This window comes from Miniopterus natalensis, chromosome 3 (genome assembly GCF_054644295.1).
Source record: "Miniopterus natalensis isolate mMinNat1 chromosome 3, mMinNat1.hap1, whole genome shotgun sequence".
Classification (NCBI taxonomy): domain Eukaryota; kingdom Metazoa; phylum Chordata; class Mammalia; order Chiroptera; family Miniopteridae; genus Miniopterus; species Miniopterus natalensis.
The window spans coordinates 14327282-14351569 of NC_142083.1; the positions used below are offsets into that span (position 1 = coordinate 14327282).

Below are 24288 nucleotides of genomic sequence, written 5' to 3' on the forward strand. Positions count from 1 at the left end.
CTGAAAGGAGGAAAAATCACTTCAAAGTTTACCGTATTTTTCTCTAAATATATCTGCATAATTTCAGAAACTCCTCATATCACTTCTTTTGAGTTTAGTGATTTTAAATGTAATCAAGAGTATATTAATATTTTATACTCAAGATCTAGGTTAATAATTTTTTTTTGCTAATGTATTAGAGGTTTAAATTGCAGTAGCATTCTATTTTAAAATAGTTTGGAAACACTGTTTTGAAAAAGATATATTCATTTTTGTTATATTTTAAATTTGGTCCATTAAGGTATATAAATATAATTGTTTACAAATTTATTTTGAGAAAGATAAAAGTGAAATGCTTAATTTTCTCACAGTGAAAATTAAGATAACCATTGTAGTCACTGTTCCAGTGATGGTATGTGGAGATAAATTGATTTGTACCAAAATTATTTTTCCTATAATAACAATGCATATATTTATAGAACTCTTTTTTTCTACTTCTCTAAAGCTTCACACTGACCAAGATAAAGGAGATGGAAATTTAAAGTACATATTAACAGGCGATGGGGCTGGCAGTATATTCGTTATAGATGAAAATACAGGAGATATTCATGCTGTGAAGAAATTAGACAGAGAAGAAAAATCCCTGTACATTCTTCGTGCCAAGGCTATAGACAGAAAGACCGGGCGGCAGGTGGAACCGGAGTCTGAATTTATCATTAAAATCCATGATATCAATGACAATGAACCAAGATTCACAAAAGACTTATACATTGCGAGTGTTCCTGAAATGTCTGGAGTAGGTAGGTATATGCCAATCCATGTAAACTAACTTTTTTGTTTGTTTGCTAAGGTAATTATTATGGACATCCGGTTACGATATGTGGCCTATTTCAAGAACTATAACTGAAAACTACTATTTTATGTTAGCTATCTCACTTCTAAATATTTCCAACAGTATATATCTTACTGTTTCCTGCTATGCTGTAACATATCTAAAATGATTAGCACAGAGAACAGTTAGTTCATTGTACTTCAACAAACATTGTCACCTCTACTCAACTGCCATTCAAATAGCAGGCAAGTTGAGTGTATTTCTGTCTGAAATGAAAGGAATACAAACAGTATCAACAGTTTGGGGCAGTTTTGCTCACATTATTTTGCATAATAACAACGAATGCTCTTGCATTTGACAAATTTCGTTTGATCATTTCATTTGATCACTGAAACAACTTAATGTTGTAGGCATGGGAGATAGAACTTCAAATCCTCCTTCTGTTAATTAGGAGCCCAGGATTCAGAAAGATTAAGCAACTGAATTCGATCAAATCACCTGGTAGCATAACAACAATATTTCAAATCTTTTTATGTTATTTCAGTTATTGCTCTGCAAACTGAAAATAATTGTTTCATTTTTAAGGCTGCCCATAGTTTTAAATACCATTTGTTATACGATTATTTTAATCTGTATACCTGACTACTTTTAGCTCTACTTATACAAAAAGTTTAGATTTGTTAATGACTCTTAAATTATAACATATTTCTAAAATATCCTCAGTAAAATAAGCTTTTATAATATCCAAACTATGCAACTGATTTTCACAAATTGATGCTATTGAGTTGAATATCATTTTAAAATTGGCTTTAAATATATGTTTGACATTACTATAATTAATACATGTATATTTCAGTCTAAAATAATTTCCTTATGAGGAAAAATAAACATATCCACCTTTAGTGAGTGATTAACATAAAATGTTTCTTAACTCCCTGCCATGTAGTCAGAAGAAACAAGAGTTTGTAAAAAAGTTATAATTTCCTCTAACATCAAAGGGAATCTCAGCTGTCTGAGAAAACCACAGTTTCTACTGCCTTTTCTGGCATTCATTTCAATAATATGAAAGGGACTTATCGAGTTAGACAGCAGTCCTATGCAATCATAAAGCCTAGGATGAAATATGAGCAGTTATGTTCTCTTTAATAATTTTAAATGTGCATTTTCCTGGTACAGTTCCATGAAAAGTACTCGTCTGGTCCATAGAGGTCAACCAATGTGCCAATGTAAATCTACATCATGATCTCTTTGTGGGCTTACATTTGAGATGAAGATAAATCTGAAAATTATCTCTCATCTCAAATTCCTATTGATGAGCACTCTTAAGCAGTTTAGTTTTCTAGTTAACACCCTTTAACTTTTATAAAACATTATTGTTTTTCTTGTATATATGTTATTTGCAAGATATTTTGCCACTTGATAGCACACAAACTTTCACCTTTCCTTCTCCAAAAACGTATGATATCCCTATAGAAGTAAAAAGTATAATTGAGATGACAGAGATAGTTGAATGTGATACATTTTGATAATAATTGATTTAAATTTGTATAACTTCAAATTTTCAAAACATTAGTTCATTTTTAAAAAGACAATATTTATTAGAGACTTTTGTATTGTTGACACTATTACTCCCCTTTGCCCACCTCCACCCAGCCCCTGCTCACCCCTTCCCTGGTCTGTGCTCATGGGCCATGCATATATGTTCTTTGGCTAATCTAATACTTAAATTAAATAGCCTGTGTCTTCTCTCATATTATTTTGTTTATTTAATGGAATATTATCATTTATACAGGGGTGGGCAAAGGTAGGTTAACAGTTATAATACAAATAAATAATAATTAATAAATAATAATACGAGAATAAACTTTCATGTACTCACAACTGTAAACCTACTTTTTGTCAACCTCTGTATACCTAATTCAATTATATTTTTTCTCATCTGAAATACAAATACAATCTATATCCTATCAGTATTTATCACATATGTAATAAGATCAGAACTGTACTAAGCACATCTATACAGTGTTTTTTTAAAAGTCCTTGTCTTATTCAATACTCATAATAAAACTTGTCTCTCAAAAACATGTCCAGTTCTCCTTCCACACCATCCACCCAAAAGGAATTTCCTCTGTAGTTTTTTTACAGATCACACAAATAATGCATCAGTGAATCCTTCATGTCCTAATCCAGGAACATATTTAGAGGTCACCATCTGTAAATTCAGTATGTAACGTGTACAATCTTACCCATAGCACCAGATAGGCCATTTAGTAAAGTGTTTAGAATGAAATGAAGTTTCATTCCTCAGACTGGCTACACTGAATCCCATCCCTGTCACCTCCTAGGCCTGTGATCATGAGCAACCTCGCTATGCCTCAAGGCCTACATGCTCTATTTATTATTAGGATAAGTAATGATATAAATCAAGTACTGAGAACTCTGCACATTGTGGTGGGGAGAAAATCACTTTATGGTATTTGCTTTGGTCTAGCCAGGACATTAGTACACGAGCAGGTGTTTTCACATAATAAAAGAGGACGTCAGGGGTTGACTGCGAGATGCAGTGTACCTTCTCACAGGGTGTATCAGTCCACTGCAGCTGAAGAAACAGCGGCCTCCAGGGAAAGGACTCAAGGTCTCATCTTTGGACAATGAATTTTGAGAGCACATAAAAAGACTTGCTAAGTTAGTATTCAAATATGTTAGTGGGAAATGAGCTGTTAGTTGTATCTTAATGTACAGCATATTAAGTTTTTGCATTTGCATTCACATAGATATGAAAATTTGAAAACATTCACCACAACTCAATATGACAAGTCATGAGTGTATAATGTAGGCAGGGTGTTAAAATAGGTGACAGGGCCAATTTGGAACTTGCCCAGTCCTAAAGAATTTTAAAATCTATGTAAGAATTTGAATCAAACATTTGAAAATTTATATGTAGTATACTGGAAAAAATGTCATACAAATTCATTTTTCCCAAGGTAGGCATCAGTTAATAGTAGTTTTACAACCATGTTTTGGCTCCTTATAGAGACCTAGTGAAATGTAAGGAAAGTCTATCAATATATGGCATTAGGTCTGGCTCCTGAAGCTAGCTCCTTTAAAACTTTTAAAAATCTTTTAAAGAAGATTATTTTTGACAAAGTTTAAAGAAAATAATTTAAATTTTATAAAATAAAATTAAACAGAGTAATGTTAAATTATAGTATTGCATGTGACAGAATTATACACTTTCTTAACTATAAGGGAAAAATCTACTAATTTACATATATCAGCAAATAAAATGTGTAGCATATCTATAGGTATAATCAAGTGTGACTGTGCTCACTACATTTTACAGGGAAGTAAAGGCACTTAACAATCATATATGTCTTGCCCATAAAAGAAAAATATTGCAGGTCGATTTTATAATATTCTTGTTTGTTTTTTATAAAAAACAAGACCTCTCCATTTTTTATTCCACTTATAATATATAGTTAATTTACCAGAGTAAAAAGCAGAATTTGTCTCATTGTACTCATATTTGTGATATGTTTTTTATTTAGTTAGCTCAAATCATAAAAGCAAGGAATATTTAAATTTAAAAAAGAATAAAAGAGAAATTTGAGGGTTTTATTTTTCCCCCCACTCTAGGTTACTTTTTATTAAAATTTTTTTAATGTTGACATTATTGCAGGATTCCCCTCCGCCCCAACCCTTTCCACCTCCACCTCCCCCCACCTACCCTTTCCCTGCCTTCATCAAATTATTGTCCATGACCATGAGGTATGCATATGTGTTCTTTAGTTAAAGTGAGGGTTTTTCTGAGGCAGCACAATTTAAACCAATTTCTCCCAACTAACCACAGTCTAACACATCACCCTCCCTGCAGTAATTTTTCAGGAACATAGCTTCTCATGCAGAAGTATTTAAGCGTCTGTGTTTGGGTGGGGATTCATGTAGGTACATCTGTTATACAAGTGACTGCGACGGATGCCGATGATGCCAACTACGGAAATAGTGCCAAAGTGGTCTACAGCATATTGCAAGGACAGCCATATTTCTCAGTGGACCCAGAATCAGGTAACAGCGCTTAAAATACGGTCTGTTTCTCATTATAAAATGCATCTGGATGCACAATTAATTTGTATGTTTTTCTGTATTTTAAAAGCTATCTATTCAGTATCTGTTTCTACTTTTTCCTTACAGTTATTACATGGAAATAAAGGCAAATTTCCTGTAATTTAAATAGATCATTTGAATCGTTAGCTCTTTGAACTATTTATTGAGTTTATGTTTATGACACTAACTACGAAATTTCACAGAGATTTACCACTTTATATGTCATAGGAAATACTAAAATCTAACCACACGACAATCATCAAAATTAAGCTTATGGTTCTGATGATTTTTGAAGTCAATTTTTTATTAATCAAAATGATTTAGAAAAAGTCATTTCCTGAACAGTAGCCAGTGGAATAATTCTTTCAGTTCTGTCAATTATGTGAAATTGGTTAGAGATTGAAATAAGTATTTAGGCACAACATCGTACCTGTTTGTTATGATTAACTTCTCTAAAATGGACCTTGCATAGTTTAATTTTAAAAATCAGTGATTACATTATAAAATATTTCTCTACTTTTCCAAAAGGTATAATAAAAACGGCATTACCAGACATGAGCAGAGAAAATAGAGAGAAGTACCAAGTGGTTATACAAGCCAAAGACATGGGCGGCCAGATGGGAGGCCTTTCTGGAACCACCACAGTGAACATCACTCTGACAGACGTCAACAACAACCCTCCTCGATTTCCCCAGAGTAAGAAAGGTCTCAGGGATCTCACGTCAGAAGGCTTCTCCAACACACCACAAACAGAGGCTAATATTTGTACGAGTGGTTTCACTATCACTACATGCATAAAGGCAAATCCACACCACTTGTCCCTGCGATATATCACGATTTCCCACAAACTGAAAGTCATTATGGTCATTTTCATCAGTGAGTAGGTAGTAAGAGAAAACATGAAAATGATGTTCTTTTGGCAACTTTAATTATCCCCTTCTACCTTTAGAAGGGCTATAAAGTTTTCCACACTATCTTTCCCAAACTTCGCTGTGATCAACTCATTCTTTCTCTTACCCCTTTCCCAGTTAGAGTATGGACTCTCAAATCTGACTGCCTGGCTTCAAATTCCTTGTCCATGATTTGTCTTGCCTCAGTTTTCTTGTCTGTACATAAGAATTATAACTTCTTCTTTAATTGCTTCTAAAACACAGACTTGATGCTTGCTTAAACAATCTCTGACATCAGATATTATATTAAAATCAATGCATATTGGTTCAATTGGTTCAATTGGTTCTTTCCTTTTCTTAGTGGCCCATAGAGTTATGGTATAGCTCAGCTGTGGTGGCATCTGAGATATGTTATAGTTTGCTGGTATCTGCTACCTGCTTGTGAAGGTTGAATCAGTCAGTGCTCTTTCAGTTGTCACCATTTTGTATGCCATGAGGTCCTACAAAAACAGATTCCCATACTCTGCTGAAAATGTTTCCCTTCTGCAGTATATAAACGTGCCCATCTTAAAATGCTTAATTAAAGACCTCAAACTTAAATTTATGACATTGATTTCAATACAGTAAAGCATTTTTCCAAGCTAATTAAATTTAAAATATTTGATGATTCAGCTTTGGATAGTGGACTTAAATATGTGATAAATGTTAAAAAATAAAGTTTGCTACGAGTATAACTAATAAGCCTAATTAAGATAAATCTAAACCTTGTTTTGAGTTTCTTTAAATATAAATCAAAAGAGTATGATTTAATGAATTCTCAAATGGCTGGCCATTTTCTAGTTCTATTAAAAACTTAGCAAAATCTTTGGAACTACAGTAGTAATAGTAAAAATATTCAAGAACTAGGCCCCAAGCTAAGCATATTAAAGACATAATTTCATGCAATTCTTATAACAAACCAATGAGTCCATCACTATCATTATTGTTATCATTTTATATATGTGGAAATCAAGGGTTAAGAATTTAACTAACTTGCCCAGTGATGGCAATATAAATCCAGGCAGCTATATTTAGAGATCCCTCTTCTTAACCACCAAGCAAACTGGAAAGAGAGCAGACTTTGAAGTCAGAGAGCCTTTGTTCTGCATCTGCTTTCCCCAACATTACAGGATGATTTCCTTGAATCCTGTCCCTAAGGATAGCATACCTACCTTAGTCCTATGAAAACTGATGATATAATTAAGTTAACATAGAGGACCTTTAGCCTTATATAGAGTTCAGCACATACTGAGTGTTTAAAAACATTTCTAACTTTCATTGACATATTTTTGCAATTTTTTCTGCTATTTGTATTTTGAATAAATAGTAAGAAACCAAAATGCTTTCAGAGATAGCATAATGCAATAATAATGTTTGGCTCAAACTTCAGGAAACAGAAACATTCATATCCCACTTAAAGGCATTAATACTTTAAAAATCTGCTGTATATAAATTTATTTTTCTATCCCTGATTTAGAATATAAAAATAAATGCTTAAGAGGGCAAGAAACCAAGTATGTACTGCTTATCTAGAGCTTTCAACATCGTCATTACACATTTTTATGTATATTAAATTATTTAAAAGATTTATTTGGTTCTTGCCCTAAGTCAAAGTTCTGGATTCTAATATTATGCCTGCCATCAATTATCTGAATAACCTTGAGACATTCACTTAATCTTTCTGGAACTTATATTTCTCAATTACAAAATGAAAGTGTTCTGCCTTTATAAATTATTTTTTCAACTTAATAAATCTATAATTTTTGACAGCTTACAATTCAATATGATGAAAAACTCTTCCGATTTAAAATTAATTTATTTAAGTGAAAAAGGCAAAGGAAATGAAGGCTTTTTGCTATCTAAAGATGAAATGTCAAGAGCTCTGATTTAATTTCCAGGTACGTATCAATTTAATCCCCCTGAGTCCGTACCCCTGGGAACCCACCTTGGAAGAATAAAAGCCAGTGACCCTGACGTGGGGGAAAACGCGGAGATGGAGTACAGCATCGCTGACGGGGACGGGGCTGGCATGTTCGAAGTCATCACTGACCAGGACACGCAGGAGGGGATTATAACTGTCAAACAGGTTTCTTCTCGCCGTCTTCATTTTCTTATTGAGCACTTTCTGGTTGAGTTTTGCTTTTCAGCTAAGGGAAGGAAAGCCTAGGGTTTATTTTGCCCACCCTTTACAGGCTGTCTATCTCCCGGGTGAGTGGGGACAGTTGTGATTTCACTTCAAGTAAGTTTTAAGCACCTTCATCACTGACACTTACAAAGCGATGTAAAACCTTTACTGCTCGGGCTTATAGAAGGCAACAATCAAACCAGGATTAGACAACCTCCGAAGGACTACATCATGTTTCTCCATGGCAGAAAAAATAGGCATGCAGCCATCATTTTATTTGATGCACTTTTTAGCATAAATTGTGAAATGTGATGTTTTATTCAAGGTGATGAGGCCTGAAGATGCTATGTGGTTGTTTTTGTTGGATTTCTTGAGGTTTAATGCAGTGTGGGATAACATTATGAAGCTTACAAAGAAGAATCCAGCTAAATATTGATTACTTTCTATTGCCTTGATTGCTTGCTTTCATTCACCTCTTGCTTTCCTCAGTGCTCAGATGAATGATTTTTCTTTTCTTTTTATAATACCAGTTTTAGAAATGTAGGACCTAAGGATGCAACTTTTGTGAATAGTATAAATCTCTATTTTATTTTTTCCTCTAATTTTAACTTTGTATAACTTTTGCAATAATAATAGTAATAAAAATAAATAACCTATGTATCCATTAGATAATAAACCTGTGACCACCAAAATGTGAAATGTATTACTAACTGGGAAACACTACTAATGTGTATGCTATAATATGATTACCTCCTGTAAATAAGTGTAAGGCATAACAGTATTTACTAATTCATTTGATATACCTATGAAGTAATAATTGGGAAAATTATTTAGCCAGAATTACTGGTACCATTAAGAGAGCTGGTTATTAAATATAATATTGAAGTTGTCTTTCATTGTTGCGCCTGCTATATCATCTTAACTTTTCTTATTTTATTTAACCTCAGAATTTAGATTTTGAAAACAAAATGCTGTACACTTTAAGAGTGGATGCAAGTAACACGCACCCAGATCCACGATTCCTACACCTGGGACCTTTCAAAGACACAGCTGTGGTCAAAATATCTGTGGGAGACATTGATGAGCCTCCTGTGTTCAGTCAGGTTTCCTACTTGATAGAGGTAGATGAAGATGTGAAGGAAGGCAGCATCATTGGGCAAGTCACAGCCTATGACCCAGATGCCACAAACAACTTCATACAGTAAGTATTGTGAGAAAATTCAAGTTTGCAGAAAAATAATATTCTCATCATTTATAAGCTATGTGAAAAAATAACATTGTACAATGTATGATCAGGTACAGACACTTCCATAGCACAAACTCTTAAGTGGGCTGTCTTCTAAGTGCTCTGCATATATTATTTAATTTGACTCATCACTTTATAAGGTAGATCCTATTATCATACCTTTCTGAAGACGGTTAGACTAAGGCACTGAGCATTTAAATCGCTTGCCAAATAATTAGTGGCCAAGCTGGGTTTGAAAATCGGGCTGTCAGTCTTCAGTCTGTGATTTTTAATTCCTTAGGTGTTGTGATTATATCTTATTGTCCCACTTTGGTAAATGGTAGTTCAAATAATAAATAACCTAAGCAAATAAATTAGAAAAAAAATGTGTTCCTCTAGAAATAGTAAGAGATGCCTTGAAAATGTTGAAATATCTTCTTTTGAAACAGTCACCAGGAATAGCATATATTAAAATTTTGGAAAAACAATGTCAATTATATGCTAATAACAGAATTAGTAATGATAGTAATAATATTTGAGAATAGTAAAAGTGTTAAAATGTGTATAATGTATAATATAGTGTGATACTTTCACAAAGTTTGAATATTGTATTAACCATTTCAAAGCTTTCAATATGCCAGAAACTTAAATTTATACATAGTGCTTAATGAGAATGCAAATAATAAATGGATATATAGGATGGGTGAATGAAGATGCGTAGATATGTTGAAGACAGAGTGTGGAAAAGACAGAAAAATAATGCATTATGTGCTGATGTGTGGCTAGTAAAATGAATAAAATTGTGCTATGTTAAAATTTATTTATTTTTTTGATTAACCCTCATCTGAGAATATTTTTTCCATTGGTTTTTAGAGAGAGTGGAAGGGAGGGAAGTGGGGGAGAGAGATCGATCGGTTGCTTCCTGCTTGTGCCCCAACCAGGGCTGGGGATCAAATGCAACCCAACTATGTGCCTTTGACCAGGGCAAATTAAATTTTTAATTAAAGAAAATAAATGGGTAAATTATTATTGGAAAATCCCAAATTCCCTAGAATTTATGTCATACTATCACATAGAAAATTAATAAGCACAATACTAAACATATAATTATTAATTTTTTAAAAGAGGTAATGACTATTTGATAGTGTTAATTTATAAAGCAGCACTTATTGCACTAAATATATCTTAATGAATTTTTAATTTGTTGATTAATATATTATAAGTCCATAATTTTAATCTGTAGTTAATGCTCAGATTTTATAGTTAATACTCAGAGTTTATATTACCTTGAAATATTTGGCTAATTTTAGGCTAATTTGAATAAAATTTACTTAGATTTTTATTGTAATAAACATTTGTGTTTAAGTTATGTATTATGCATATTGTTCAATATTATTTATAAACATGAACTATAATATTAATGCATAGAAGTTTACTCTGACAATTTTTATCTGAATGCATAAAATGTATTTAAAATCCCTATATTGCATAAAACAAAACTCCTAAAATGAAATGAATGAGTAATCTAGCTTCTCCAGTGGTCCTGTGTATGTGCACTAGCATGTTTATATCCAAAATAATGTTTATTTTTATTTTATTAAAATTATATGTGGCTGATTGGTTTGGCATCTCTTACATGTCATATTTTAAAATTAACAATAGCTTAAAGTAGTTTCATGTTTTTGCGATATTGCAATGGATATGAATCACCACTTACACTAAAAAAGAATAAGGGACTGTTCATACCAGTAACTAACTATGAATGCTCAATAAGTATCTGTCTTTGATAGTTTTTGCCAGATCCCTCCATCCTCAAAAAAAACAGTAGTCAATGTTGACTGTGACTATTTCTTCCAAGTTTGTGGCACCAAAGGCTTCTGTTAAACTTTCACATTAATGTTTTTAAGAAGTAATTGATTGTAACTTTTGTTTATTAATATCACCCACTGTTAGAGAGTTCTACACAGTGGCAGCATATTAATTCTTTCAGATGAAGAACCATTTGTTGACAAACTACTGAGCAATCCTCAGTATGAATGAGACCAAATCTTAATAATCTGTGTATGCTTTTCTTATTCATTTAGTATGATATCTTGTATATTAGGAGTTCAATGAATGTTGGTTAACTTGAGAGGGGCACCCTGACTTTTCCATGTTGCCAAGGGTACTTATTTATTCAGAGAGCATCAAGAGTTTCATCAAGCTGTACCAGTTTAACAATCATTTACACAATATTTTCATTTATTATAAAGTAAAGTAATAAGCAACAAAATATATGTTCTATTACTCAAATTTGGCAACAAATTAATTGCATAAAACTGTCAAACATTTTGCCTGTCTTTTCCTCCATAAAATAATTGTTATTTTGTTGAGCATTTACTGTGAACTAGAACTGTCTAAAGTGCTTTATATTTACAGTTCATTTAAGCTTTACCACAAATTTATAAGGTAAGTACCATTATCACCCACATTTTATAGAAGAATAAACTGAGTTGCAAAGAGTTTAAGGAACTTTCCAAAGGATATAGTAAAAATAATTAGCAGACAGAGGATTCACCTATTGTTGATCTGAATGCATAGCCAATTCTTTACTATGCTTTCTTACTGTTCTGATTATTAATTAAATGTAATTGATATAATGTTCCTCATCCATTGACTAATTAGACCAAATTTAGTGGTATAAAGCAGAGTCCTCAAGGACAAAATTGTACAAAAGAAAAAACATTATTTTTATTAAATTTATTGGGGTGACATTGGTTAATAAGATCATATAGGTTTCAAGTGTATATTTCTCTGATACATGATCTGCCTATTGCATTATGCACCCAACAACCAAAATCAAATCATCTTCTGTTACCATATATTTGGCCCCCTTTACACTTTACTATCCCCCACCCCCTTCCCTTTGGAAATAACCATGTTGTTTGTCCATGTCTATGAGTTTCAGTTTTATATCTCACATATGGTTCTTAGCTTTTTCCAACTGACTTATTTTGCTTAGCATACTATTCTAAGGTCCATCCATGTTGTCACAAATAACAGTATTATTATTTCATCTTTTCTTATGGCTTAGCAGTATTCCAATGTGTGTGTGAATGTATGTATGTATGTATGTATGTATGTATGTGTGTGTGCATATATATATATATAACATCTTCTTTATGCAACCACCTATCAAAGGACACTTCGGTTGTTTCCATGTCTTGGCCACATTGAATAGTGCTACAATGAACACAGGGCTACATATATCTTTGTGAATAAAGGCTTTCAAGTTTTTTGGGTAGATACCCTGAAGAGAAGGCATCTATATATGAGTGGAACTTCTCTAGCAGATTACTATGAAGAGGTCTTTCTATTACTTTCCAGTGGGTGGAGTTGAATCCCAAGCATTTTAACTTTGTGGCATCCCAGTGCTGTCCGTTGCAGCGAGATGCTGCTCTCAGTGTCGCCACAATGTGTTGGGGTGGGGTAGGCAGAGCCAACCTGGCAGCCTTCTGTGTTGTTTTGCTTTCCTAGTAATGATGACCTCAGGCCTTCCTGGGGCCCACCTGCACCTCAGCCCTGGGACCAGTCACAGAATGAACCCTTTACTCAGGGGAAAAAGTGACTCTGTAGTACCAGTTATGGGCTTGCAAATGTTGTACGGGGCAATCTGACACCAAGGGCAGAGGGAGACAAGCTCTTGGAAGCTGCGGTGTGCCCAGGCGCAACGTCTCTGTCTGGAATGCCGACACCGACGGCTGCCACCACACTTTCACGCCGTGTTCTTGTCTAGATCTCTGGGCTCAGCCACAGCGGGCACTGCCCACTCCTGCAGGAATGACCACTGAATCTCTTTGCTCCTCCCAGCTGAAGGCAGTCCAGCCACAACCTGATTCCTCCGCTCTTTTGGCTGAGCCCTGCTATGAGCTCCCCGCTATAGGGCTGCGTCCATGGCGCAGCTCCAAATATTTGGATATCATAGTACATATTCCAAATACTTGGATATCATAGTATATTTATTCAATTTGTATCTCTATTTTTATTAAGTAGAGCTTTTATAATATATATCTAGGTGTGTATTTTTATTCATTGTGGATATTTGCTAATGCCATTAATTTCTCAAACTTCTATTGTATAAAATAACATGCAGTCATATAGGTGATACATCCCTGATAAAAGTTCAGATTGTTTGGAGACATGTACACACAAACATACACACACACACAGACACACACACGCACACACACACATCCTGCCCTATATCTGATATCATGAGGATACAATTTTAGAAGTCAATTTTCTGGGCCAAAAACTGATAGTAAAATTTGCAACCTTGCTTCACAGTATATGAAAGTGGTTGATAAATTTTTAAGTTCACAGCTATCCGAGAAATAGTTGCTTTTTATGTGGTATCAAGTCTTAAAAAAACAACGAACAGCAGTTTTACCTGTAAAATCTCAAGAATTATGACAGAATAAAAATATTGAGAACAAATTAATCTCAAATTATGTCCTAAAATTATACGGCCAAGCCTGCCAAAGTAAAAAGGCATCCTGAAAATATAGCATATAAGTTGCTTCCTGTTAGCATAGAAATGTATGAAATAAATGCTTTAGATATCCAATTATAGTGTGAAAACCCAGCAATAATTCAACAAGGAGGCAACATTGTAATGTGACTCATTTGTTTGTTCTGATAGCATTTAGAAAGATGGCTGATCCCCAGAGCAGAAACAGGCTATGATAAGCATCAAGGAGAAATATTTCCAAGGAAAGCTTGGGAACTAATTTTCACCCACCAGTAAATCTGTTCATCAAAGATATTTTCTGAAATACATCTGCCACTTGCAACATGAGATTCTGGTTACAATTAGCAGCTGCTGTCAGCTCTGCTTCACCTCATTAGTAATCATGGATTTCCCAAGTTATAGGGTTGATTACAGCTTTACAGGTTCTGAAAAAACATGTTGTCTCATTTTACACCTATTTAATGCTGAACAAATTTAAAGTTCAATGAATTTTTTAAGTGCTCTTTTTTTTTTTTTTTACTGAGGTCAAATTGAGAGTAAGTCCAAAACAAAAGTGCTGGTGAGAAATTAGTTAAGCCTCAATAAAATGTACATGATTCCACCATAAGCCAGACTAAGTGAATAAGTGCTTTCATATATTATATGTCTCCCTAGTAGTTGCTGATTTTATTACAGAGATTAAAATAATAATAATTTGAAATTATGTCACTAATATCTGCAAAGAAAAAAAAGATTTGAACTATTTGTTCAAACATGACATAGATACGTGTGTTTTTGAAGGGGGATGAAGGTTTTATAGTCCATAGCCAGAAAACACATTTCTAAAAAGTGGTAGCTGGAAAGGAAAGAGCATAGCCATAGCCTAATTATACTGACTTATTTATTCAATGGTGTGCCTGGAATTCAGTAAAGAAAAAAGAAATGCTATCTTTGACATATTTTTTCATATATCAATTTGTTCTGGTGCCTAAAATTTAACTTACGTGTGTTTTTCTGTAGTAGATATAATTACAGACATCTGATGTGTGTTTGTGAAAGACAGAACACAAAATAAAGAGACAAACGAACAAAAAACAAAGAGCATCCAACTAACCCAGATTTCAGCTTCCACAGGCTCAGTTCTCTGGTGATCTTTTTTACTTGCTATTTGTAGCCTATATGATTGGATCCTGTCTCTGCAGAAGGTATTCATTCAAAAAATTATGCCAGTGGTCATTTTTTAAAATTATTGCTCAAATTCCATGTAAGGAGATCAATAAAATGTTGTTTTAATAGGCAATCTGCTGGCACACAGAGATAGCTTTGTCCTGTATTAAATGTTTATAGGGCCCTTTCTGCTCATTTGTTGTAATCCAGTACATTTATTATTAATAGCTAAACTGGAATGGCCTATTCTGCATTGAAAATAAAATATTGCTTGCTAAGTAAATAAAATTATCCCTGGAATTTGAAAAACTGCAGGACATTATTTGCAAGGGGGCAAATTTCAGAATATAGAACTGAAAGTTTGCAGTGTTAATGTTAAAGTAAGCCATTTCTAAATCATCAAAGTGATAGTCCTTCATGAATTCTTAACTTAAAAACAGTGTCTTTCAAGTTTGAACCTAAAAGTAGAGCAGCCAAAATTCAGATCTATTTTGATTCCACATAAGCTCCAAGTAAGTCAAAACTAGGTTTGTGTAATGTTAGGATGGTTAGCTATTCTTCAACCAGAGAAACTATGGTACAAATCTGTAGGGCAAGTAGCAGTGGGCACAAAGGGATTTTTATTTTCCTCTTTGATATTCAATGTGAACAGTAGGAAGAAATCCGAGATCTATTCTACCATAAGCAGATAATGATTAACTATTGGCCTTTCCAATAATGGAGGGAAATACATGAAGGTGAATATTATGAATTGAGTCCCATTCATTGCATAGATGTGGCTATGTTGTTTTACTTTGCTGTCTTTTTTTTCATTTTCGATTGTTTTTATTCTTAAGCAGAATTAAGAAAAATAGTCATTATTTTAATGTTTCAGTGACTTTTTCAGCCCACATTAGGAACTAAATTGTAGACAGTATAGTTGATTTAATTTTAGCACTATTAAACAACAGAAATTAAAACAATTAATATGACTGTCATTCTCAATTTTAGTACATTAATAGTGATCTTAAGAATAAGAATTATCTCAGATTCTTGTCTGACAAAGAATTCTTGGTTAAAACCAATAGAGCTTTTGCTTTTAGGAATTATTTATATATCATTATGTATTTTATATATTTATTATTATATTTAGGTTTCTAATTATGTCCTACCTAGGATTTCCCACTCCAGAAGTATAGCTACCCTTTCTTGTGCTGTTACCATATGTCATACAAGTTTTTCAAAAAATCCAAATATTTTTTATAATAATTATGTAGGAAAATTACAATCACGATTATTGAAAAAGTGAGGGAACACTGCTATTTCCATTCAGCTGTATCATTCATTGCACTACCCTTCCAAAGGATGGCAAGGGGGTGACTGAGCCAGTTCCATATTTTGGGAGTAAGGTACAGAAAGAAACCTGGGAACAACTATTTAAAGTTTTTAGCTATTTCACTTTTTAGTTATTCCACTTTTAAGATGAAAAGAAGTATATATATATGTGTGTATATATATGTGTGTGTATATATATACACACACATATATATGCCACAAACTCACTTTGAAGCAGTATTTGTGAGCCTGAACAAATCATTTACCAAGTTTAGTGGAAAATAAATTAGGCAAACACCATCATGTACTATGTTAAATAGTTTAAATCATTTTTGAAATCTGAGTTTACTGACATGTGCCTTAAATTCCACATAATTCATATACTAATTGACTAAGTCACATGCTCTTTATTAAAACAACTCAACTCTCCAAAAAATTATATCATTTAGATAAATGTACTTTCATCCAATGTTTAAAAATTGCCAGTATTTCACAATATTTAGAAACCTAAATATATATTACTTATGTTTGTCAAAGTCAGTGCCTGATAGTAAATATATTGCAGATTTATATGGGAACCATTATCTCCTAAATCACCAGATTAAAAAGGAATTCATTTGTTAAGTGTTTTTAATAGATTCCTAGAAAAATGAAGATGACACCAGATGCTGATTAGTCTATTAGTTGCCTGTAACTGTTTCTTATTTTTACCAGTTTACCCCATGGTCTATCACCTTGCTATTCAAACCTTGTCCATGAATTTGCCACATGGGATTCATCCAAGAGTTTGTTAGAAATGCAGAATCCCAGCTCCCACACTAGACCTACTGAATCAAAATTTGTTTTTAACAATTTTTCCCAATGTGATTCATGTAGAAGCTAGTATTTTACTTTTCCGCTTTCTTTTATTTTTAAGGGTACATATGATTACTTTAGGCCCATCTAGATAATCAAGGTTAATCTCCATCTCCATTTTTTTTTACCTTAGTCACATCTGCAAAGTAACTTTTACCATGTAAAGTAACATAATCACAGGTTCCAGGGATATGGAGATGGACATACTTTAGGAAGTGGCATTATTTTGCCAACCATAGAATGATACAAAGTTTATGGTGACATCTTCCATATCAAGACCTAATGAGAAATATTCATGGAACTCTGTGAAAATGCCTCTTCATTTTTATTTGGAATAGGTTGGATTCAGCTGTGTTCTTTGAATAGTCTTTCAAAAGCAATGAACAGCCACTCCATGTTCACTTACGCTCATAAGGACTCTGTGGACACGTGTCCTTACATGTTTTTTAAACAATTTCTATTTACCCAATGCAATTGACTCTCTCAAGTTTAATGTAACTGCTTAGTATGTCTCAAGCACTGCATGGGTCTATGATAGGATAATTAAACCAAGTGACAATTAAAAACTTACCAAAGGCTGCCACAAGGGCTCATGAGTATAAATTATGACTGAAGTATGTGTAATCATGGAACTGTAATAATGGAAATAGCCAAAAATATCAGATTGTCTAAAATGACAATTACACTCAATAAAAAATCAAAAAAGTTCTCACCATTTTACTGGCCATGTCTTGATCAGAACCTTGTTTTGTATGCCTCTAAGCTTAAGAAATAGTAAGTGAACTAATCTTAAAACAACGCTTGGGTTTATGAGCCTCTTTTCTTTTAGATACTCTGTTGATCGGCACACTGATATGGATCGGATTTTCAGTATCCATGCAGAAAATGGCTCTATTTTCACTTTAAAGCCCCTTGACCGGGAATCATCTCCATGGCACAACATCACCATTATAGCCACAGAAATAAGTAAGTTGAAAATACATCCATCTGAACACATTATTTTTCACCAAAGTGATAAAATAATGGCATTAAGTAGACTCTTTTTCTTGAGTGGGATGATTTTATCATTAGAAAGATCTGAGAAAAATGATTTAGAGTGCCTGGGTTTTTTCATTATTTTAATGATTACCAAATATTCATCTATTTTAAACTTGATTTTCTTTATACCGTGCCATAAGGTAGAAATGTAATTTAACCTCATAAAATAAGCAGTCTAAAGAATTATCTCTTACAAAATAATATTTTATTATCTATCATATTCTCCTCTTTTGGTCATGCTTCCCATCTGGACCATGTAAGAAAGCTGAGATATCCATCAGCAATCCAATCAAGTAGTGAATTCCACAGAAATGATCTGTTGCTAAGTTACAAATGGGGAGAGTGGTATCACTGCTTCTCTGTAAGTGCGACTGAAATCTCCTACATGTTCTTGTTGCAGATAACTCAAAACAAAGTAGTGAAATTCCTGTCTTCATCAGAATTCTAGATATAAATGACCATGCTCCGGAATTTGCCATGTACTATGAAACATTTGTTTGTGAAAATGCAAAACCTGGGCAGGTAAATAAAATTATTATAAACTAGAAATAACATTTCCTCTTCACAGGTACTGGGGATTAGGGCTTGAATATATATTTTGGAGGGATACAAGTCAACTGATAATAGCCTATAGATATTCTTTACTTGTCTATTAGTATGCCTTTCTTTTTTTTATTCATGTGAGTTATTGATATATTACAAATTGATGTTTTATAATGATAAAATATAATATTAACTGATTATTTTAATATATATACTATTAAAATATCTATATCATGTCCATATAGTTGATGTAAAATAATTTTCTTGAAAAAATTAACAAGAATAAAAAGAAAACATAATATATTTTAAGCTACTAATATGTATTCTCTCTTAAAATATGCTTAAACAATGATCCATCTAATCATTTCAAGAACTCATAGTCATGTAACCAAAGGACCAATGTTGTTTATGATTTAAAATACTATATATATATATATATGTTTTTGCTACTCTGGAACAGAATATTGAATAAGAATACTATGTACATTATTTTCTATGTCATGCTTCTAAGGAGAAACAGGGGATTCAGTTTGTATTAATAATTGTGCACTTTCAGAAGCACAGTTATTAAAAACACCTAAGGTTACATGTCACTCTGTCAAAATGAATGAAATTATGGTTAATATCAAAGTACAGAGGAAACCTCTTGACTAGTGAGCCTGCAGATTAGTGAGCCTATAGAAGGTGCACAACCAAAAAACTACTGTGAAATTCTAATAACTGTTCATAAAAGAATGTTGGACTCTGTTACCTGGAAGTGGTGCAACTGTTTCTGTAGAAGAGACATTTAAAAGTAAGAGCAATTAAGTGGCTGTGATTTCAAATCTCACAGATGGCATGCCCCAGACTAGAAAAACAGGCATTGTGATGTGTAACTTAGTGTTTTTTCCATAATAAAGTGCTCAGTGGAATTTTTGCACCCAATTTGTCATTTGCTGCTCCAATCATCGCACTAGAGCACACCTCTGACTTACAGTGAGCCTAGCTAAGAGGTTTTGTAATTTCTCCGCTTTGACACTGATTTTACAAAACTTTAGAAGCATTATTTGTGTATTTTTCTAAACTTTGCAAATACCACTGAAAAAGGCAAATAATTTGAATAAAATATACAATATGACTGTAGTTATGGGGCCCCGTAGTTGTACAATCTTTTGATTGCTGATACTATAGGACCTATTTCTCATTTTCCAAAACTATATTAATAGTGATTTTAATCTATAGGAGGTGGTTATGCTAAGCACTTACATTTTAAAAAATTCATCTGTTCTCTGCCTTTGAGACAACCATTATCTAGTGGAGACAACAGATTGGTAACCAATTAACAAAAAAAAAGACTGGCGCCTTCTAAAAAAGTTCAAAGAGGATTGGTGCTAGAGTGGTAAAATTTTCCTTTAAAGTCTCCTTTCCACTGGCCAGGAATCAGGCAATGACTCATAGAGGTACCCTTAACTAATACTTGATGGACATTTTTCATTCTGGATTAATTCAGTTACGTTAGATATAACCATAAAAAACCTTGGCATAATTTTCTGAAGATGGTGTATTTTTTTGTTTCTTTAATTTCAGTGGTATATTTAAATACGCAGAAACCTAAGCATATACCGTTCTTTTTTACAGGCAAAAGGAAAGAAACCATTATTTGTACAGTTGATCCTGGAAAATATATGGAGTTTGTATGATGCTGTCTTTTAAAGGTTAAAGCACAAAAATGCCTTATAACAACAAGAATTGCATAGTGCTGTGCTTTACTTAATGTATTTTGTTTCAGTTGATTCAGACTGTCAGTGTCATGGACAAAGACGATCCTCCCCGAGGACACAAGTTCTTCTTTGAACCAGTACCAGAGTTTCCCCTCAACCCAAACTTCACCATTGTAGATAATAAAGGTATAGAGCACTTTTTAAAACAAAAAAATGATAAGACCTTCAGATGCACTATTAAATACTGATGTGAGTTGTTTCCCCCTCGCCTCCCCCGCCCCCCCCCCCAGATAACACAGCAGGAATCATGACTCGAAAAGATGGGTATAGCCGCTACAAAATGAGCACCTATCTACTACCAATTTTGATCTTTGACAACGATTATCCAGTTCAAAGCAGCACTGGCACGCTCACGATCCGCGTGTGCGCCTGCGACGGCCAAGGGAACATGCAGTCCTGCAACGCCCAGGCCTTGCTCCTCTCAGCCGGCCTGAGCACCGGGGCCCTGGTGGCCAGCCTTCTCTGCGTGGTCATACTCCTGGGTAAAGCGACGCCCCAATGCCATTCAGCCCTCAGCACTGTCCCCCGCACTGCCCTGTGGCCCTGCGCTGCAGAGCAGTCTTCTCTATAGCTAAAGATGGGATATATATATATATATAAATTTTTTTTTAAATCTCCTTTCAACTAGAAAAAGAATCGTTTTGTTTGTGGGGATAGGTCTAGCATTCTAGGGGTCAAAAACAAGGGTAAAATAGCTAGTGATATTTTACATGAACTGATTTTTTTATCTTATATTTGTACTCTTTAGTGCTAAACATAGTCACTATTCTAATGAGCTTTAATTTAATAATTGATTTAATTTTTACATCAACTCTGTAAGGTAAATGCTTTTATTTTTATCTACAGAAAGGCTAAATAAATTACACAAGTCACCCATTTAGAAAGTGTTTAATTACCATTAAGACCCAGATTATTTGGATTCAGAATTCTTCTTTCTAGCTATTCTCAAAACTAAAGACTACCTTTATAAATAATATTACTAACAAATACTAAGTTATGCCTATCAGACAGCAAACATATTTAAGTTGTCACAATAAGATAAATATTTTTTTTCATAAAATTTGTTATATGTAGGTGTAATACACCATTTTAAAATCTTATGTTCATTTTTTTAAAATATCACTATAGAATATCTATACCTGCAATGCTTTCTAAATAAGGTCATGTTTCCAATAGCAAATGTTTTATTTGAGCATGCCCTAACAGGACAACGATTTAATTCAATTAAGCAGTTGTTCCACTGTAAAACATTACCACAAAATTGTTTCCAACAAATATGCATCCAACATGCTCATGCTTAGGGCAGGATAGCTAGCCAAATTTATGTTCCAATGCCCATATGTGCTGGCTCCTTTTCATTGCAAATCCTTTCAAGCTATCTGGATGAAATCCCTTTGGCCAGATATCCTTGCAGGACTTCAGTGGGGGATTGATGAAAGTGAAGGGAAACCATTATTTCTCAGTTAAAAATGATCCAGCTATTTAGAAAAACATTTTTTCAGGGTGTTAGAACATACACACTACTACCATCACCATCAGCAGTCAGCATCTCTACCTGCTGCTAGAAAGTTCAGCTCTTCAGTAAAATATTTTTGTATCCCCCATTGAGATTAAATTTTGGCTTGCCCTTTTAGCAAAATGCTACTTTTATGCTTTTCAAATTGTTTTATTTGCTCAGATAGTTCTAATTTCCTAAATAAGAACATGAAATTATGTGTATTTCAAACTTGATTTTTTTATTCTTATGTTAATATTATACATAAACATATATAAAAACATACATGCATCCATGGGGGAACAAAAGCACCCCCCCAAGTAAGTTTAGATTTTACAGCATTATCACACTAAACTGTATAATATTTTCAAACCCTAGAAGGCTTCTTTCATTCTGAAAATTCTGCCACCTTTCATTCCTTAGCAATATAGAAGGCACACATTTATTGTTCACCCTTCCCAACTTATGCCTAAATGTGAAGTGATTTTCTATTATTTTAATTAAAATTGGTTAGAACCAGATAATAAACCTCAGGAGGTTTCATTATCAAAGTTCCAAGGCAGTCTTGTTGCTATTTTGAGGCTATATCCTGATGGCTGGACAGAGTTACTGTACTATAGTTAAGAGAGTCTGTTCTTTGCAAGATAGTGATATAGCATCGGCATTAATATTTTAGACATACTCTATTACAGTTGGAAGAATGGTTTCTTAGTTTATATCCATGTTGCAAGGCTAACTACGGGATAAACAGCTAGAGTAGGACTTTTTAATCTTTTTGGTACCTTGGACACCTCTGGCAGTCAAGTAAAGCTTATAGGCCTAGTTTGAATAATAATTTAAATTTACAGAAATGAAATATATAAAACAAAACAAAATGTATTTGTCAATTGAACAAAAAACACCAAAAAATGCAAAATGTGCTTGACTGTTGTCATATTGCCTTGTTCTGGTACAAGTCTAATGATCATTTGAGATATGTCATAACTATAATATAAAATAAGGGATTTCTATTGATTTAATAGTCACACATACTGTAACTATAGTTTATGCTAAAATTCAAAATAGAAAGAAATACTAAATTCCAGTTGTAGTTTAGAGAAAATAATGATACATTTTTTCCCTTCCTTATCACATACCCAGATTAATAATCTCAGTTTAGGGAAAAGCAGCAGATAATTTTGACCTGGCAGAGAAGAAAACACTAAGAATAAGTCCTAAGGATCATTTGTGAGAATTAGTAAACAAAATATTAGCTAATAAATATTTAAAATAATTGGACTATATAGCTGTTTTATTTATAAAAGAGCAGTAAATTTATAAATGAATACACTCATTATTAAATTTAGAAAGAACCCCTTTTTCTATTGCTTTCACTAGATTGTTGGATTTCAAATAGTGTTGGATTTAATTTACTTTTATCTTGTTTTACTAGAGTACAGTTATGTCTCATCTTTACTGAACAGTTTTTTAAAATTGTCTCCAAGATGATTCTGGATATAGCTCAGCACTCAAAGCCCATTCTGTGGAGCTTAACTAAAGATGCTTCTAAGGATTTTTAAAAAATTCTTTCTACCAATCAGCAAGAGCTGAGGAACGTGTGGTGGCCGATATGACAGCAGCATTGGATAGGCTTTTAGTGGATTATAAAGGCCTCAAGGGCCAGCGTGAAGAACAGTCTCGATGTAAATGAATTCATTTTGTATAACCTTGAAACAAAGATTGAGAAAAGAAACAATAGATTTTTGAGCCAACATTTTCTTGTTTTTCAGTGAAATATGAGTGGTATTAACAAAACGTTTAACTGCCCTGAAGTAAGGGAAACCTATTTGTTATTTCTTTCAGGCAATGTGTAAGTGTGCTTTGGGAAAATTTCCTTTAATTATTCACCTTTTTTTTTTTTAATTTATCTTTATTGATTTCAGAGAGAGGAAAGGAGAGGGAGAGAGAAAGAGAGAAACATCCATGATGACAGAGTCATCGATGGGCTGCCTCCTGCACGCACCCAACTGGGGATCGAGCCCACAACCCGGGCATGTGCCCTGACCGGGAATCAAACCCCGATCGCCTGGATCCTAGGCCGACGCTCAACCCTGAGCCATGCCCGACCGGGCTTCACTTTTCTTATGTATAAAATCAGGGATGGGGTCCATTTTCAATGGAAATTTATATTTGGAAACATCATGTTTTCTTTTTGTTTCAATGTATGTTTAATTGCATAATGTATTTGTTTTATGCATGTTCATTGTCAAATATATGCGTTCCTGAAATTCCAGTAATATAATGAAAAATAAGAAAGTAAGTATATCATATGTGGGGAAGTTTACAGTTAACTTGATACTATAGACATATATAGGTAAATATATAAGTAAGGATAGAGGTAAATAATAAAAACAACACAGAAAATACAGGGAGTACAATTAACATTTTAGCCAA

The 24288-nt window shown here is 33.4% G+C and overlaps 1 protein-coding gene across 1 annotated transcript in view; it reads left to right on the forward strand.

The window, feature by feature from the left end:
* Window positions 1-24288, forward strand: part of CDH9 (cadherin 9) — an 89487-nt gene that overhangs the window by 63732 nt on the left and 1467 nt on the right. Inside the window, exons 3-11 of the mRNA XM_087815333.1 lie at window positions 485-779; window positions 4757-4876; window positions 5444-5611; window positions 7743-7930; window positions 8917-9170; window positions 17849-17985; window positions 18458-18579; window positions 20369-20486; window positions 20591-20842. Coding sequence (XP_087671459.1) covers window positions 485-779; window positions 4757-4876; window positions 5444-5611; window positions 7743-7930; window positions 8917-9170; window positions 17849-17985; window positions 18458-18579; window positions 20369-20486; window positions 20591-20842 — 1654 coding nt within the window. The remainder of the gene's footprint in view (window positions 1-484; window positions 780-4756; window positions 4877-5443; window positions 5612-7742; window positions 7931-8916; window positions 9171-17848; window positions 17986-18457; window positions 18580-20368; window positions 20487-20590; window positions 20843-24288) is intronic.